The 18779-nt window shown below is 40.2% G+C and overlaps 1 protein-coding gene across 3 annotated transcripts; it reads left to right on the forward strand.

Annotated features, from left to right (window-relative positions):
* Nucleotides 1–884: 884 nt before the first annotated feature.
* On the forward strand, nt 885–18537 carry pan2 (poly(A) specific ribonuclease subunit PAN2). 3 transcript variants are annotated; one of them, XM_017487976.3, is made up of 26 exons: nt 885–978; nt 1364–1634; nt 3342–3511; nt 4516–4636; nt 5769–5846; nt 6305–6575; nt 7014–7359; nt 7571–7667; nt 8090–8209; nt 8561–8680; nt 8950–9078; nt 9248–9444; nt 9880–10028; nt 10278–10381; nt 11081–11179; nt 12214–12296; nt 12534–12675; nt 12935–13072; nt 14524–14583; nt 14670–14760; nt 14879–15036; nt 15408–15551; nt 15736–15915; nt 16062–16155; nt 16296–16496; nt 16944–18537. In XM_017487976.3, exons 2-26 carry the CDS (start codon nt 1377–1379, stop codon nt 16976–16978), a joined length of 3585 nt encoding a protein of 1194 aa, XP_017343465.1. In that variant the 5' UTR covers nt 885–978; nt 1364–1376; the 3' UTR covers nt 16979–18537. The 3 variants fall into 3 exon arrangements, with proteins under 3 accessions (XP_017343465.1, XP_053542297.1, XP_017343466.1); XM_053686322.1 differs by having other exon boundaries at nt 12214–12287; XM_017487977.3 differs by having other exon boundaries at nt 1367–1634.
* The last annotated feature ends 242 nt before the right edge of the window (nt 18538–18779 follow it).

The raw sequence follows: 18779 nt of genomic DNA on the forward strand, positions 1-18779 counted from the left end.
TAGTTAAGGGTTCTTATGCCCCTAAAGGGTTCTCCGTGAAATGCCTTTCTAACAGGAATGGGTGCAGGTTCTACAAGGGTGAATCACCTTGCAGGGCACGGTGGTTTAGTGGTTTGCACATTTGCCTCGCAGTTCCCGGGTTGGGGGTTCGAATCCCAGCTCCGCCCTGCGTGCATGGAGTTTGCACGTGCTTCAGGAGTTTCCTCCAGGTACTCCGGTTTCCTCCCCTAGTCCAAAGACTTTCTAGATTTCTAAACTGTCCATGGAAATGTCAATCTATATGGGATTGTGCCCTGCATTGGGTCGGTGTCCTGTCGATGGTGTCCCCTTCCCTCTGCCCTGATAGGCAGGCTCCACTGTATAGGATAAGCGGTATGGAAAATGGATGGATGGATTGTTTTCCTGCAAATAAATGACATAAAAGTGTATCAGGTTTAAGGTAGCAGTATAATGAGCTATTGAGAATAAGTGTCCAGGAGTACATAGAAGAACCATTAAGGGTTTTAGATTTTTATTTATTTATTATTATTATTATTATTTTACCTCATATTATTTAATTATTGATTTATTTCTTGCAGGTATAATTATGCAAAAAAAAAAAGAGGGCTCATAAATAGCAGGTGTGCATTCAGAATGGCTGTAGCCCAAATACTTCTCTATTCTGCATATAAATGCACTAGATAAGAGAGAAAATAAAATAACCTAGGAACAATTTCACCTCTGCCGGAAGTAGAACTAAAGAACTCAGGGCCGAATCCTAAAAACTACCCTACTGGACATATAGTGCACTACATGGTGTAACAAAAAAACAAAAAACTATGTTTTCACGACGTATCTAGGGCACTCATATAGGGAACAAGGATGCATTTGGGATTGAGCCTAAGTGTGTTTTTGTTTTGAATGGCAAGAGGATGTGCATGTAGGAGCTAGCTGGGCTAATCTCGATTGTCTGTGGAAGTATGATAATTACCTGGCCAGGTATGAAATTTATTTTGTGAACTAGATTTATAATACGCATTTAATTAAATTATTAGATTTTTTTTTATTGTGGAAAAAAGACGCGCTGCAGCTTGTTTATGTTAATGCTAATGCCAATGCTAACGTTATGTGGATTCCAGAATTAGTTAGCTAGGCTAGTTTGCTAGAATTAGATGTGATTTTTTTTGTTTAAGGAACTTTTTTTTTTTTTTTTTTCAGTTTAGGCAGCTCCTGATAAGATGAGTGGTTATTTAATTTAATATTAAACTAAATTAGCTACTGTATGTTGGACTTGACAGAAGCAGAGGTGGTTTTTAAAGTTAATTTGCATATCCAGCTGTTTATAAAGATGGATTATTCAATAGATTATTCATTCTTTCACTAGCAGGACCACACTCATGATGAACTTCGACGGTATGGACCCGGGACTGGGCGAGTACGCGGCCGGCCTGCACGGTGGCCTGGAGCCCGGGCTGGACCCGGCTCTGGACCCGGCGCTGCTGCAGGCCGTGGAGCTGGACCCGGACGCCATGGCCGTGCCCGTGGTCGAGGGCATGTACTCCGAGCTGCACAGTGTGGCATCCGAGGTCGGAGTTCCAGTCACAGCGACCCACTTCGACTTGCAGGAAGAGCTGCTGTGGATCGGGAACCACCGGGTAACGGACACCAGTGCAGAACTGTCCTCATGCACATCTGGAACACAGCACATGTGCAAATGAGGCCATACATTTGCATACATCTAGAGCCTGGGCCGAAAACATTCAAATTCGGTTTTTCACAACTCTACACATTTCATGTTACAATGACTACGTTTACATGGACAGCAGTAATCTAATATTGACCTAATTCTGAATAAGACAATATCCTGATTAAGGTGTTAACATGAGTCGCTTTTAGAATACTCCTTTCATGTTCAGGTTTTACATGTTATAGAACATGGATGGATTAACGGCACACGTCATTACGTCCCCACGCCACGCCGTCCGACGTTCCCTCCAGAATTTCACTTATCGACATACAGTTCGTCTTTGTTATGGTATCGTATACAGTTTTGGGTGTTTCATTTTTCATTTTACGAATGCTTCAAGTGCGGTTAATTATTTGTCATGCTATACGTGCAAATAGATGACTGCTTGAAACTGTGGGCTGCGTCCCAAACCGGGTACTTAACCTACTATATAGTAGCCGAGATGCATGTATATCTCCTACTATATAGTAGCCGAGGTGCATGTATATCTCCTACAGGTAAGTGCGCGGTTTGGGACGCAGCCATGCTCTCTTGTTTGCCGTCAAACGGTTGAGCACTGCCGTGTGTGTACGTGTCCTGTTCCAAAATGCGATGAAAACTCTCACACGACATTAATAGTGTGATTAAGGTGTGTATAAGTCTGTAACGCTCGTCGATAATGCGACTAAAACAGGAATACTCCACACGTCTTAATTCCATTTGTGTACACTACCAGTCTAAATTTTAGACACACTCATTCTTTATTTTAATTTTTCCCCTCATGTTTTAGAAGAAGAATAATAATAAAGGCATCGAAACTCTAGAATAACACAAATGGAACTATGGGAATTATGTTATGACAATTTGCCTATCAGAAGCTTATAAAAGTCATTGGGTTGATTTCTGGAATCTACCTGACCATATAAAGAGACAGTCTCTGACCCACTGGAATTCTGACCTATTCTGACCCTTATTAATGCTGAAATAAATGGATTGGTTTAAAATGACCTCTGATCTGAACAAAGTAGATGCCTTAATTGACTTACCACAAGAAATGTAGAGTAATATGAAATGTGTGGAGTTGGGAAAAACGAGATTATTAGTCGATGGAAACCTCCATCCTGAAGCACATCACACATTGCACTAACTGAAGACCATTTATGTCCAAGTCTCATCGATTCTTCAGTGGATAACTTTGCTCGAATACTATACGTTTAAAGCTAAACATTTTGACGTTTTAGCATGCAGTTGTGGGAGAATAACGAGTCTGCTTCCACTCGATTACTTCCTCGTGTCGTCTCAGGGAGTTCTTTTCCTTGCCGCTGTCGGCTTGCTCATTAGGGAATCTATATGTGAATCCAAATCCAGATTTCTGTAAAGCTGCTTTGTGACAATGTTAAAGTACTATATAAGTAAAATGATTCAGAAGACATGTCGTATCCGATCCTCGTTCTGATCATGCTCAGTGCATCCCTAATATGGAAAGTGTTCATTTATGTGGCATTTTTCATGTCAGTGTTTTTAATCGTAGAAATACATGAAAGAAAAATCACCTATATTAATGTTTTATAATTTCACAGAGCATTTATGTTGTTGAGTTTTTGTTTTGTTTTTTCCTTTTTCCCTCCCTTAACAGGGACATGCAAGCTCCTTTTTTGGGCCCACGATGGGGCGTTACTCCTCTTTCCAGGTGCACCTGGCTGATGACATCCGCCATATTCAGAGCATGGACACCAGCGTCCTGTTTTTGACTAAGAGTAACCTCAAGTGCCTTACACGCGGAGGCCTCATCATGTTCGACTACCCGTGAGTTACACCTTAAAACAGTGACACTGAAAAGTGAGAGGGTGTAACCTCATAACTGATAATTTTTATTTATATATATATAATTAGAGATGCCGATTATTCAGAATGATATCGGCTAATACCAATAGTTCTTCCTTTTATACCTTCTTATAAATTAATCATGATTAATTTAAAAGAATTCTGAAAGAAATGCAAATAAAAACTTTATTCTCTCCAGTTCAACAAGTTGTTTCACAGTACCTGGTCTCATAACCAGAAAACACATTACTCTAATTAACATGAACTAAATTCTGAAGATTAAAGTAAGATTTCTTAACTTATTGAATGTTATTAGTTCATATTAACATTGACTGAATTCTAAAAAAAACCTCCTGTTAGTCTCACATTCACTCACCACAAACACAAGCATTTCTACTTCATCATTAACATCAAACTGGTCATATATAAAATCAACTTTTTTATATATTAACCTTAACTGGATATGAAATATACTACTCTACAAATATATTTTTCTGTGCAGTATATACTTTTTATCACGTCATCTTCATTTAAATCTTTTAATGGTGTACTGGCGCTTTAATTCAGCGTGAGGGCGAGCGGGCAACGGGGGGGGGATTGACTCCACGCCAAAACTTCCGCCTCCTAAAAAAAAAAACTGCATTGTAAAACTGCAGTTTTGCCGTCATTCCACACCAGAGACATCATCTTTATACACAACACGAAATCGATGTGTTTTCCCGCCCTTTTTTGATTGACAGGATATAATCGGCCCTGATCATCGGATGTTTTTAGACTATAGGCCGGTACCGATAGTGGGAAAAATAGCCTTTATCGGCTGATACCGATTATCGCCTGATACATCAGTGCATCTCTTTTATTTTTATATATATATATATATATATATATATATATATATATATATATATATATATATATATATATAATGTGTATATGTCCCTGCATGCATACATACATACACAGCTGTATCTGTTGCTGTGTTCCAGGATGGAGGAGGGTGTTGACATGCACAGTTTGCTGCTCACTGACAATAACACGCTGTTGTTGGGAGGCTTGCAGAACTATGTGACCGAGGTGGATCTGAACACCGTGCAGGAAACACAAAAAGTGAGATCACCTTACATGTGCACTCAGTATCAGATTATAGAAAATGTTTTGTAGTCATGAACAAAATGCACATTATTTAATTTTATTTAGTAATTTGGTAAAAATGGAAAGAAAAAAAAAAAAATGGGGCCATGGGTCTAAAGGATATCTTAAGGTGGCATGCATATTCCAGAAGTGCTCGCCAGTAATAAAACAAGTAATAAAATACGATGTGGTTTGCTATTACAGGAAAATGACTGCCGGTGATGTGGTATGAAACAGTAAGCGTTTTATTTCTCTTGTACCACAGTAACTTCCAACACTAACAATTATGATGGTTTTTAATTAAAGAACACGTTATTCGTTTTATCCATTTACATTTAAGGTTGTGGAATATCCACAAAACATGTTAGTTATAGTTACATTCTCGCACCAGCCTCTCTTTTTTTCTTTTTTTCTTTTTTGTCTTAGTTATTAAGACCAAACAATTGTCCTGCGCGAAAAAGCACGACGTCCGCACAGAATTTCAGGTCGTTGTGGTTTCTTGGTAACATGAAGTCATTTTATATATATATCTTATTAATTCCTTCTCTTATCCTTAAAGTTAATAAGGCAGAAAAACGATGTTGTCACGTTACCAAGAAACCACGATGTCCTCTGTCCAGTGGCAGAAACCTTTGCGCTGGCTTGCCTTATTTATTTATTTATTTATTTATTTATTTATTTATTTATTTATTTATTTTAAATTCATATTTGTTTATACAATGTAAAACAATGTAAGTGATAACAGGAAATAACGTGTCTCGTGGATGTTCCACAACATTAAATGGATAAAAAAAAAGTATGATTATGACATTCATTAATAAATATCAAGTGATAAATGTTGGCAAATTGCTGTGGTTTAAGAGGAATAAAACACCATGTTACAGAAAACGACCCTGTCATCTAAATAAGTGAAAATCTAAAAAAAAGAAATTTTTTAAATTATGTAATATGTTTGTTATGCATTGCTAAGTAGGAATTAGATATGGATTAAAGCAAAAAAAACAAACTTTTTTTTTTAAAGATGGCATGGCTGTGAAACAAATGCTGTCTTCACAGCAACGAAGCCTTCTTCATTTGTCTTTTCTCTTTGTGGTGTGTTATGGTGTAGTTCACCGTGGAGATCCCTGGCGTGGCCATCATGAGGCAGTCCAATCGTTTCTTCTTTTGTGGACATACGTCAGGAAAGGTGAGAGGAAAGAGAAACAGGATGTGTCTGTATGATGTTGTGAGCAAAATATGTAAAGGGATATCTTCTTGGGACAGGAGGTGAATACGTGGACTTTCCAAGAATCGCTTTTCTCAAAAGCAAACAATACGTAGTGCGTAGAACGTTACAGGTTTGTGACACAGTTCATGACCTTTCAAAATTAGCAAGAAAGCTGAACATAGAAAGCCTGGAAAGTTTAAAAAGGAAATATTGACAATGTACTGAAAAGAAAAGGGTGGAATTTTTTTTTAATGGGGGTGGGAGACTAAGAACTCTGCCATTGTTTTTTCTGTTTTTATAACGCAACGTAATGGGATGAAAACCTGAGGTGTGTTCTCATCGATCGGAGCAATATTGTGAGATTATGTTGCCATCTTTTTACAAGTAAAATACATCCACATTTCCCTACATTCCTCTTGTCATTTCTGACATGACAGGTGTCTTTGCGAGATCTGCGCACCTTTAAATTGGAGCACGAGTTTGACGCGTACTCGGGCAGCCTTTCCGATTTTGATGTTCATGGCAACCTGCTGGCGGCGTGCGGTTTCTCCAGCCGTGGCCTCAACGGCCTGTCATGTGATCGCTTCCTAATGGTGTACGACCTGCGCATGATGCGAGCTGTTACCCCTCTGCAGGTGCACGTGGATCCGCTGTTCCTCCGCTTCATCCCTACCTACACTTCCCGACTGGCCATTATCTCCCAGACAGGTACATCCTTGCCCACGAGCGTGTCGTGTGCAGAATAAACGGAAGTGCTGGCTGGGTCACTTTCCCCACATGTGGCGCATTTCTATATCTGTCCCTTATGCGTTTATAGGTCACGGTTGATGTGACGACGTAAAATCACTGTTAGGATAAATTGTATCATGGATATTGTGACGTTAAAAAAAATATTTTTCTAAATAAAATGTTAGTTTTCTAATGAAAGAAATTAATATGTTGGCACAAGTATATTTTTGTCTACAACACCGATTTCAAACATTTAATCATACACCTTCAGATCAAAAGCTTTTTAACATCATGTGAAACATTTATGTCTCATTCATGTATATATAAAATATTCTGTCCAGAATCTTGCTTCGAAACTGCCAACTTTTGTCTTGTATTACTGAATGTTTTGTAATTGTCTGCTGGTGCCCCCTGCAGGTCAGTGTCAGTTCTGCGAGCCCACAGGTCTGGCTAACCTGGCTGATATTTTCCACGTGAACACAGTAGGCCAGCTGCTAATGAGCTTCGACGTGTCGAGCAGTAAGCAGGCGCTGGCTTTCGGAGACTCGAGCGGTTGTGTGCACCTGTGGTCCAGCGCCCCCGATGTCTCCTTCAACGACTACTCCAGAGAGACGGAGCTGGCACTGCCGTGCCTCGTAGACTCACTGCCCCAGCTGGACTGGAACCATGAGCTGGTTCCCATTTCTCTGGTGCCCATGCCACTCACCAGCACAGAGCCTCTTCTCTCAGACTGGCCCAGCAACCTCATCACACCCAGCCCCAGGTAGTGCTCGCACACACTTTCACACACATCTCTCATGCGTGTCTGTTAGGGTAACGAAGTCGTCCTTAGGAATTCTTTTAGCGTAGTGCTGCAAATTATGTCGAGCTCGTTTTAAGAAATACAGCCGTTTGTTGTTTGCTGTACACTTCTGCCCTCTGCTGTCTACTAGCAATACGTAGCAGTGTTCCAACTTTTCCAACCTCTCTGACAGACACGCACCTGCCGTTGACCCAGAGATTTTGAGGACGATGAAGACTGTCGGGTTTATTGGATATGCCCCGAACCCTCGTACACGCCCCAGAAATCAGGTACTGCAATCCTATGTCATCACAATCTCAAACATGGGTCCAGTTCAATTCATTATTCATCACATAGTTTTTACAACTGGAAATATGGAATGAACTTTTTTTTTCTTTCCAGTGTGATAATGCTTATTTGATTTGTATTTCTAACATACAGAATTTTATTTATTTGTTTGTTTATTTATTTATTTTTAAGTTACAGTAAGGTTGCAGATGTCACAACGTTAATGCTCATAGCCACAATAGCAGTTACATTTTCATTGGATAGGGTTTCAAAAAAAGATACCATGGGGGCCATACAAAGAACAAGAGTCTAGAGCAGTGGTTTTCAAAGTGGGGGACGAAAAAAAAAAAAGGTTGATTCGTCCAATACTTACTTCCCCCACTGTATAACGTGCATTTAAAAATGCTCTGTGTGTGTTGGTCAGGTTCCTTATAAGATAAAGGAGGTGGAGCTGGAGTATGACAGCTATAACCAGGTTCCAGAGTCTCCAATTGGACGAGATGAGGAGCCACACCTTTACATGGTGCCAAAGAAGTACAGAAAGGTACTGATGTGCCTTATGTAGTGCACCTGATTCAGCTTCTCGATTAACTCTGAAGGTTTTCATGAGGCGGAGCAGGGTGTTTGAATGGCACGTTTGCTTGGATGACTTGAATTTTGGGAACACAGGAAAAGGCTTTTTATGTGAAGAACTGACTAAAATAAGTTGGCAGTGTTTCTATGTTAAATTTTCTGTCCTCCACAAAGACAACACTGATGTTCTTGGATTAAAAAAATAAATAAATGGACTGCTTGAAAGTCCTCGAATTTCATTTTGAGGCTTCCAGTGCGAGTGCAGTGATATTTGAGTTTGTGATATAAGTAAATCTGAACGCAACACCTCAATCTCCACCAGGTCACCATCAAATACTCCAAACTGGGGCTGGAGGACTTTGACTTCAAGCATTACAACAGAACTCTGTTTGCTGGTTTGGAGCCTCATATACCCAATGCTTACTGTAACTGTATGATCCAGGTAGGAACATGTTCACGTAAACATGGATTTAGAATTGTATATGGGAATCGTGGTTCAAGAGTTTTTTTTTGTTTTGTTTTTTTTTTAACTTGGGATCATTTTTGCTTGATCTTGTGTTGAGGAATTGCCCAAAGAAGAAGGTTAAAATCTTTCAACAAATCATTAAGTGCATGGGGAATTGTGCTGTTGATTTAAAGGCTGCTGGAAATCCACAGGTTTCCCTGGGAATCATCAGTTAACGAGTACCTTTCTCTCTCCTTGGTGCCAAGGTGTTGTATTTCCTGGAGCCAATTAGATGCTTGGTGCAGAATCACCTGTGTCAGAAGGAGTTCTGTTTGGCCTGTGAGCTCGGCTTCCTCTTTCATATGCTGGATCTGAGCAGAGGAGACCCCTGCCAGGTACACGCCATCTTACCGGTTAACGATAAAATACGTATCTAATCTCGCATCATTAAAGATCTTTGCTTGCATTCATGCTTCTAGTAGTGCTTGGAGATGATGATGATGATGATGATGATGATGATATGACGGGAAAAATCCTTCTTAAAGACGCACTTCTGCTCTCCAGGCCAGTAATTTCCTGCGGGCGTTCCGGACCATCCCTGAAGCGTCGGCTCTCGGCTTGATCCTGGCCGATTCTGACGAGCAGACGGGCAAAGCCAGGCTCGGTCGCCTAATCCAGAGCTGGAACTGCTTCATCCTCACACAGCTGCATCAGGAAACTCAGGAGCAGGAAGGACCTCAGGCTTACAGAGGGACCAGCAGGTGAGACGGACATTCGCATGAACACACGATGAAGTGACGGGTGACCATTCGTTTCTGATGGAAGTGTGCAGCCGAGATAAAAGTTGTTATCGTCTAGATATGAAGGACTGCAGGATATAAAGACACTTTATATTTACTTAGACCTCACTACTTCATCTAGCATGTAGTTACCTAGAAATAAACGAATGAAGGAGCGGTTGTACTGCAGTATGGTGTATAGTCTGTATAGTCTTCTTTTTTTTTCTTTTCTTCACTCTCTCTACCTCTATCTCTATTCATTAAAATTTTTGTTGTGTGTTCTCATTGGCTTTGTTTGTTTTGTTTTAGTCCTTCAGCTTTTCTGTTGGTATTGATGCACTTAAATGTCAATTTGAAAAAAAAAAAAAGTCTGGACATAAACGATAAAGGCTGTCGTATTTGTGTGTGTGTTTGCAGTACACTGGGTTCCTCAGGGGAGTCAGTGATCGGCAGGCTGTTTGGCTGTGAGGTGGAGAACAGTAGTCTCTGTCGCTGTGGGAAGGAGACGGTGCGCTCCTCACTCACCCTACTCTTCACCATGCACTACCCTGAGCACAGCTCCCTTGGTAATAACACACACACACACACACACACACACACACACACACATGCGCAAACGCACACACATGCAGTGGCATTCCTGAATGAACACATTCATCGGGACATCATAGAAAATTGCCTCCAATGCTAGTTCTCAGTGAGAAGTTTAATTAACTCAAGCTAGAGAGCTTAATAAAAACAGACCACATCAGCTAGTGTCATAGTATTATTATTATTATTATTATTATTATTATTTCTTTTTTTTTTTTAAATAGAAAAGTTCCCAGAATATAACTTTGCTGACATCCTGAAGAAGAGCATCTGTCTGGAGCAGAGCACACAGGCCTGGTGTGAAAACTGTGAAAAATATCAGCCCACAGTACGTCTCTTTCACTCTGTCAGTCTGTGTAGATTTGTCTGTTTCTTTCACGCCTGATCAAACTGTAAACCTTATCAGCTCTTCCACGACAGTCCTGTTGAATTCTCCTTTCTGATTGGTTAGAAGGTGTTGATTTATTTTTCTTTAACAGCAGCTCAGACAGTATTCCCGACGTCAAGGTTTAAACGTGTTGAATTGAATGTGTGTAATTGTTGCCGTGGTGACGGTTTCTGTCAGAGTCTGAAGAAAACCCTTTCAGGACAGAGCAGGTTATGCATGACGGTTTCTCTGTAATGTGAGAAGCTACGTTGTGTGTGGTGGGTTTTTTTTTTTTTTTTTTTTTTTTTTTTTTTTTTTTGTGTGTGTGTGTTATTAACTTTAAGAGAGGGAAAGAATTTGAGGATACTGAGGAAATTTTAGATATGTTTACAGCTGCTGTAACGTAATTAATAACAAGAACTAACTTGTTTTAAAGACATTCCGTGACATATATTTAACTATAAACAGGTAGAAAGTATGATGTGTCATTTTGTAATTAGTAAAAAGGTTAATCATTAGCTGCTGAGGAATAAAACATACTTAACCCTTCCTACTAGAGGACAAAATGTTTAACTCGTAGTGATGTTCACTAATTGACAGATTTTGCTGTAAAAACCCTGGTGTGTGTGTGTGTGTGTGTGTGTGTGTGTGTGTGTGTAGGTGCAGACAAGGAACATCCGTTGTCTGCCTGATGTGTTGGTGGTAAACTGTGAGGTGAACAGTGTGAAAGAAGCAGAGTTCTGGAAAGCCCAAGCTGAGGTGAGAATCTGAAGGTTGTACAAAGTGACGTTAATCTTTAACAATTCTTTCAAACTGGATTTCAGGCACAACAGCTGCAGCACAACGTCACCCACCTTCTTGTTTGTTTTGAGTTGAGCGGGACACGTGACTAAAAATACATCATTGTTTTTGAATATCTCCGTTTTCTCAGTTCACACTACAACAAAAGCGCCGTCTCGGTGTGACCGGAACGCCAAAACGTGCACTGCCGGCCACACTCATTCTTTATTTTTATTTTCCCCTCACATTTTAGAATAATAATAAAGTCATAAAAACTCTAGGGTAACACAAATGGAACTATGGGAATTATGTTGTGGTAAAAAATCCAAAATAATTTAATATTTAGGCATCTTCAAAGTAGACGCCCTTTTTGTCTAGAATTTCCAGAAATGTATTCTTGCCGTTTTCTCATCCGATTTCTTGAGGAATTTCCCTGAGATGCTTTTTAATCAGTATTAAAGAAGTTCACACCAATGCTGGACTCTTATCGGCTGCTTTTCGGAAATATTTCGCTGCGAGTCGTCTGTTTAAAACAATATATTTTTGTAAATAAAATGTTCGTTTTCTAATGAAAGAAATGAACATGTTGGCGCGCTGATATTTTTGTCTACAGCACCGATTTCACACACTTAATCACACACCTTCAGATCAAAAGCTTTTTTAAGATCATAAGAAACATTTCGGTCGAGTGTTCACAAACTTTTGACCGGTAGTGTAGAGAAAAAGAAGCGTTTTCAAATTCACCTGGATTAATGTGGATGTAGCTATACTGTAAAATATCAACTGGTTTGATTTTAAACCTCTAGCAACATCTTGAAATATATATTTAAAAAAAGAGAAAGAAAAAGAACAAGAAGATTTCAGATCAAACTGATGCACACTAGCTGAACTCTGATTCCAAAGCAGACACAGATTCAGGTTCCTGGGATTTAGTGTCCTGTCAGGGTTAGTGATTATTTAGATATTATTGGTCGAATGTGCTAACCCGTTTGTACATGTGTTTTGATGTGCAGTACTCCTTCAACAAGGCACTGAAGAAAGAAGCTGCAGAGCCACCAAAGCCCAAAGAGCCTCTTCCTACAGAGTGGTGCTTAGAGTAATACTGAAACGCACTGCACCTAGCCGACATCCTACTACATACACACTACTCAAAGCCCTCAAAACCAGATCAGAATAAAATATCAATGAAAGTTTGCGTTTTTTTTTTGTTTGTTTTTCCATGGCAACCAAGTTCCTACTCACAGTCTTGACATTATCCTGACCTATATCTATTATTATTATTATTATTATTATTATTATTATTTCTGTTCATGTACTTCTAACTTGTGAACAGGGATGAGGTCGGCAATGCGGAAGGTTTAACCTTTGACACACGAGCAGAGGACCTGAGGCATGTGTGGATTCCACAGAGTCTAAAGATGTGCATTAATAAGACACACGGTCTGGAGGTGTGCAGCTGGCTCGAGACTGATGAGGTGAGGATGTCTTGAGTGCTTGGTCTTGCACAATATTATTCAAAGATCATGGCACATAAGAGCATATACAATGAATCGTCCTGCACACGATTCTCAAAACGCACACCAGATGGCGCCATTTATCGGTGTATCCGATATTACAAAACCGATATCCGAATATGGAAAAATATATTTGTAAAACCGATTATCGTTCGTTCAGGAGGCGGCTGTTTTGGGTTAAGCCTTTATTTGTGCCCTTTTTGTTTTCTTTGTTCTGTAGTTAAGTCCAGAGGAAGAGTCTGAGGGCGCTGCTGTATATGACCTGGTGGTCACTGTGCCTCACATTCTCGACCCCCGTACAGGTGGAAACCTGGTGGCTCATATCAAAGTGGGAGAGACGTACCACCAGAGGAAAGAGGTCAGACACCCTGTGATTGTGAATTTCAGCTCAAGCTGTCATTTGATAGTAATGATTAATAACTGAGAGACACAGACAGGTAGATAGATAGATAAACAGATCAGTTGGGAAAAAAATAAAACAATTGAAGGCTTAATGGTACCAATTAGCATGTTTATATCAGGTTTGACCGAAAGGTGCAGTGGATTATTGAAAAATGAATTGTGGGGAGAGGTTAACTCATGCACTAATATCTTTACTGTTATGTTACACAAATAATTTGCCTCAGGAACGTTTACCTTACCCTTCATTACTTCCTCAATATCAGCCTATGCTATACTGTAAGGCTAGAAGTATGTGAACCCCTGACCATGGCACTCATATGTGGGCCTCCCCCCAAACTTTGTTGCTACAAATTTGAAAGCACACAATGTCCCTATGCACAAAGCGAGCTCCATAAAGACATAGTTTGCCAAAGTTGATGTGGAAGAACTTGACTGTCCTGCACAGAGCCCTCACCTCAACCCCTCTGAACACCTTTTGGATGAACTGGAACACCGACTGCACCCCAGACCTCCTCAACATCCCAACATCAGTACCTGATCTCGCTAATGCTCTTGTGTCTGAAGGAGCACAAATCTCCACAGCTATGCTCTGAAATCTAGTGAAAATCCTTCCCACAAGACTGGAGGTTATATAGTATCTCACAAAAGTGAGTACACCCCTCACATTTTTGTAAATATTTGATGATATCTTTTCATGTGACAACACTGAAGAAATGACAATTTGCTACAATGTAAAGTAGTGAGTGTACAGCTTGTGTAACAGTGTAAATGTGCCGTCCCCTCAAAATAACTCACCACACAGCCATTAATGTCTAAACCGCTGGCAACAACATCCACCAGCTCCGTGATGTCGTCATGGAGGAGTGGAAGAGGACTCCAGTGGCAACCTGTGAAGCTCTGGTGAACTCCATGCCCAAGAGGGTTAAGGCAGTGCTGGAAAATAATGGTGGCCACACAAAATATTGACACTTTGGGCCCAATTTGGACATTTTCATTTAGGGGTGTTCACTTAGAGGTGTACTCACTTTTGTTGCCAGCGGTTTAAACATTAATGGCTGTGTGTAGAGTTATTTTGAGGGGACAGCAAATTTACACTCTTACACAAGCTGTACACTCACTACTTTACATTGTAGCAAAGTGACATTTCTTCAGTGTTGTCACATTAAAAGATATAATTAAATATTTACAAAAATGTGAGGGGTGTACTCACTTTTGTGAGATACTGTAATAACAGCAAAGGGGGAATAAATCTGTGTTAATACCCTTGGTTTTGGAATGGGAAGACATGTGTGATGGTCAAGTGTCCGCATACTTTTGACTATATCGTTTCTTAAATTTGGTAGCAGTGACAAAACGTTCATTTTGTTCATTTAGAGGTCCTGAATAAAAGCTTTTGTTCCTTTATAGGGGGTCACACATCAGCAGTGGTACCTCTTCAATGACTTCCTGATTGAGCCCATTGATAAGGTAAAGCCGTACACATTAGATCTAAATGTTCGTACCGTTCTTTTCTGTGAGGAAACGAGTCCTAAGAAAGCGTTTGTGTCCCTCAGACTGAAGCGGCTCAGTTTGATTTAAGCTGGAAGGTGCCGGCCATCGTTTACTACGCCAGGAGGAACTACCATACTAAATATGACCTGCGCAGTAAGATTTTTCACCATGAAAAGTTTATATTTCACACATCTCATAAAGGTATGTTAACGTGGCCCATTAGTCCCTTATCAGAGCTGTCTTTCTGAAAATACTCCGGTATCATCCACAGTTAAAAACCCGATTGAAGCCAACGTCCTGCTGACAGAAGCATCACTGGCCCGCAAACAGAGGAAGAGTCACGCTACATTCATCCCTCTGATGGTGAGTGAGATGCCTCAGGCTGGAGACCTTGTGGGACTGGACGCAGAGTTTGTCACGCTCAATCAGGTCAGTGAAAAAGCACTCTAGGTTTTGTTTAAATATCTTTTCTCTAAAAGCAGAAAAGCTTTTACCCTCTCATTGCGTGATTGAGGTCGTGAGTTTGAATCCCGACGATGAACAAAATTGTTATTGCTGTCTGGGTAGGAGCGACGGCGTTATTCTTTCCCCTTTCGATCCGAGTGACGCTAAACAATCATAGGCATCTGTTAACTCATGCATGCGGAAGAGTGTCGATAGTGCTTTTATTCTAGGTGTTCAGGTGCGCTGTGACAGCACGAGTAGCAGTTTGAAAAGACCTAGTGGCTTCTGGTGTCTCGGAGGAAGCATGTACAAGTCTTCATGGCATGTTCACTGATGTATCTTTTGCGGTTGAACAGGAAGAGGCGGAGCTACGAAGCGACGGTACCAAGTCCACCATAAAGCCGAGCCAGATGTCTGTGGCTCGTATAACTTGCGTGAGGGGACAGGGGCCAAACGAGGGGGTTCCTTTTATTGACGATTACATTTCAACACAGGAGCAGGTGAGGCGTCTGGCGAATTTGAGCTGATCGAGCTTGATTATTTGAACTGATTCCTTATTTAAATTACTTTACCGTTGATAACCCCATTAGCACCCTGAGTAAACTGAAATACACTTTAGGATACTTTCATTTCATTAAAAAAATAAATCAATCAATTGAAAATTTTCCCTAACTTTTGCTGTAGGTGGTCGATTACTTGACTCAGTACTCGGGAATCAAACCTGGTGACCTGGATGCCAAAATTTCTTCTAAGCACTTAACCACCCTTAAGTCCACTTACCTCAAACTCCGCTTCCTTATCGACACCGGAGTTCGTTTTGTTGGCCACGGTTTACAGAAGGACTTCCGAGTCATAAACCTGCTGGTGAGTTAGATGCACGTCCTCTTGCTGTGCATGCTCTCTATGCCGACATGAAGCGGTATGTAAAATACGTCGGTCAGTTGACCAGCCTACGTTTATTGCTAGTTTCTCATGGAGTTATTACATATTAACATGCTTACTGTGCTTAGGTCCTGAAAGACCAGGTGATAGACACAGTCTACCTCTTCCACATGCCCAGGAAAAGAATGATCTCTCTGCGTTTCCTTGCCTGGTGTTTCCTGGGTAGGTGCTTCCCAGGGTCCTGAACCGTTTGTTACAAAACACTTGAACACAGCATGTATTTTATGACTGAAACATAGCTTTTGCTATAGATGCACATTGTGTCCTCAGTCCAGTCCTTTATATCTGACTTTCTGCTTCAGACTTAAACATTCAGAGTGAGACCCACGACAGTATAGAGGACGCACGCACCGCTCTGCAGCTGTACAGGAAGTACTTAGAGCTGAGCCGTGGGGGGCTGGAGGAGTTCCGGAAAGTGCTAAAGGGCCTTTATGAAAAAGGACGTAAGCTAGACTGGAAAGTGCCAGAGTCAGACTCTGCAGACAGCCAGGGAAGCCCCAAAGGTATGTAACCTGACCAGAATATGACTGTCTGTCAGTACGTGTAGATATTTGGAATCTTGTGAGCAATTTCACAAAACAAAAACCAGTCTTGCGTTCAGAATCGTACCTTACTCATTGTTCCACTACACTGGAAAATGTGTTATGAATTTTTTTTATTATTGTTGTTGATTAATTTAGAAAATCATGAGGACTTTCCAGTTTGACTTTAGCATGACAAACTGTTAGAAAGAAGGGCTGGTGAGGGAAGAACTGTTTCACAAAGCGCTAACTAAGATAACATAACTGTAAACTGATGAATGGATGATGTGAAACTTGATGTGAATTCAGCACTTTATGATGTTATGATTCTTATAGGAAAATAATTTCCTTTACTTGCCTTTTTATTGGTTGTTGCTTAATTTTATTTCTGCCTCAGTGTTAATTTGTTTCTTTCTATGCCTCTGTCAGGTACCGCTGTGTTCCCCTCAGTGCTCGGCTTATGATCAGAGTGAAATTCCTTTTTTGCAGCAGTAACATTCCAGCCAAATGGACTAGCTATTCTTCACTTATCCATCAAGGAGTCCTCGATATCCCTGACAAAGCCAGCTGGTTTATCGCTATAATCATTGCCTCGCTGTTACAAACACTGGAAAAGCAAACACCGATTTATACCACTTATTTTGGGGAAAGTGAACATGCAGTTGGGGGAAAATGACTTGGTTTGATGCATTTGGAATCAGTTCCCTTAGATTGGTTTAACGGAATAGTTTAACAAAAAAAAAGTGCACGTTTTTCACATTACAAGACATGTTTGGTAATGTACAGTGAATCTAAAAAAGTCTACACACCCCTGTTACAACTTTTAATGCGATACCTTTTAATGTTGATATAGCAGCTAAAAAATTAAGTGAATAACAAATACAAATGTTTTAGGGAAGAAAAATAAAAAAATCTCGAAATAACCAACCCCTTGTGAACACCCCTTAACTTATACTTTGTTAAAGCACCCTTTGCTACAGCACTCAGGCTTTTTGGTTAAGAGTCTACCAACTTCGTACATGATTTGACAATGTCCTCAAACTCTGATAATGTTTAATTTCATTTTATTCATTTCATTTTGATAAGACTTTTTATAGACTCGTCGGTGAGTGTATGATTACATTGACTACATTTGTGGTAATTAAATTTTTGCTCAGATTATCCCTTTTAGCCTGCGTGGTTAAGACTCCGTGCTAATGACGTGGGTTGAGTTTCCCAAAAGCATAGCAAAGTTAAGATTATTTCATCTTGGAAATTATTTCATCTGTGTTCAGTGTGATACTCGCATTACTGTTTAACGATGATCTTTGTGCGGCAATGCTTTTGGGAAACTCAGAACGGTGTGAGTTCAAATCCCAGCACTGCCAAGATGCCACCGTTGGGCCTTTGAGCAGGACTCTTAACTCTCATCTGCTTGGCAAAACTGTAAGGCACTTGACGGCCCAGTGAGGAATTATATCCAGGACTGATATATTTGCCACTCCAGTGGGCTTAAACTACATATACTTACATCTGCGTTCATTAACTCAGCAATTTACTGTTCTTGTTTGAGTCACTTTTTATAAGCGATAAAGCGTCTCAAAATGACCATTTAAAGAAATGTTCAAATTGTGTTGTTATTAAATAATACCAGCATTTTGGAATCGGGTGAGCTATCCACATCGAGTCTAGTTTGAAGATAATGGCTATTAGTGACACCTTTTGAATGTGCTTAACGTGCATATTTTGAGATTTTGTCTCTATCTCTGACTTTTTTCCCCCCGCCGTAGCATCACTAATACATCATTTGATGTATGTTTCAGTCCTGGCTGTACACTGACTCCACATCGTACCGGGACAAATTTGCGTCAGCTTTTCCTGTTTTGACCTTCCTGTAGAGTCTGACAGTGCACGTACTGAATTTTTGGTGTTCGTACAGGAAGCCAAAGCAAACAAACTGTTGTGGTGTTTTTTTTTTTTTGTATTTTGTAACCATGATGTATACTTTCATAATGAAGCAGCTGAATAAAAAATTTTTTGGACACTTTGGGTGATTAGGTATCATTAACACTGGGATTACTATAAAGCATGAATTACAAAGGGAAAAGGAGTAGGAATGAAATATACTCCATGATGGACAGCTGATGCTTATAGACAAATTGCATCAAATCAAAAAATAATTGATAATCAAAATTAATCAAAATATATTGTGCTGGTATCTAATTCCTGCCAAGATCCACCGGACATAACAGTAACGCTAAAAGGCTTGAAATCTGTCTGTCTTCG

The sequence above is a fragment of the Ictalurus punctatus genome, chromosome 15 (genome assembly GCF_001660625.3).
Source record: "Ictalurus punctatus breed USDA103 chromosome 15, Coco_2.0, whole genome shotgun sequence".
NCBI classification, from domain to species: domain Eukaryota; kingdom Metazoa; phylum Chordata; class Actinopteri; order Siluriformes; family Ictaluridae; genus Ictalurus; species Ictalurus punctatus.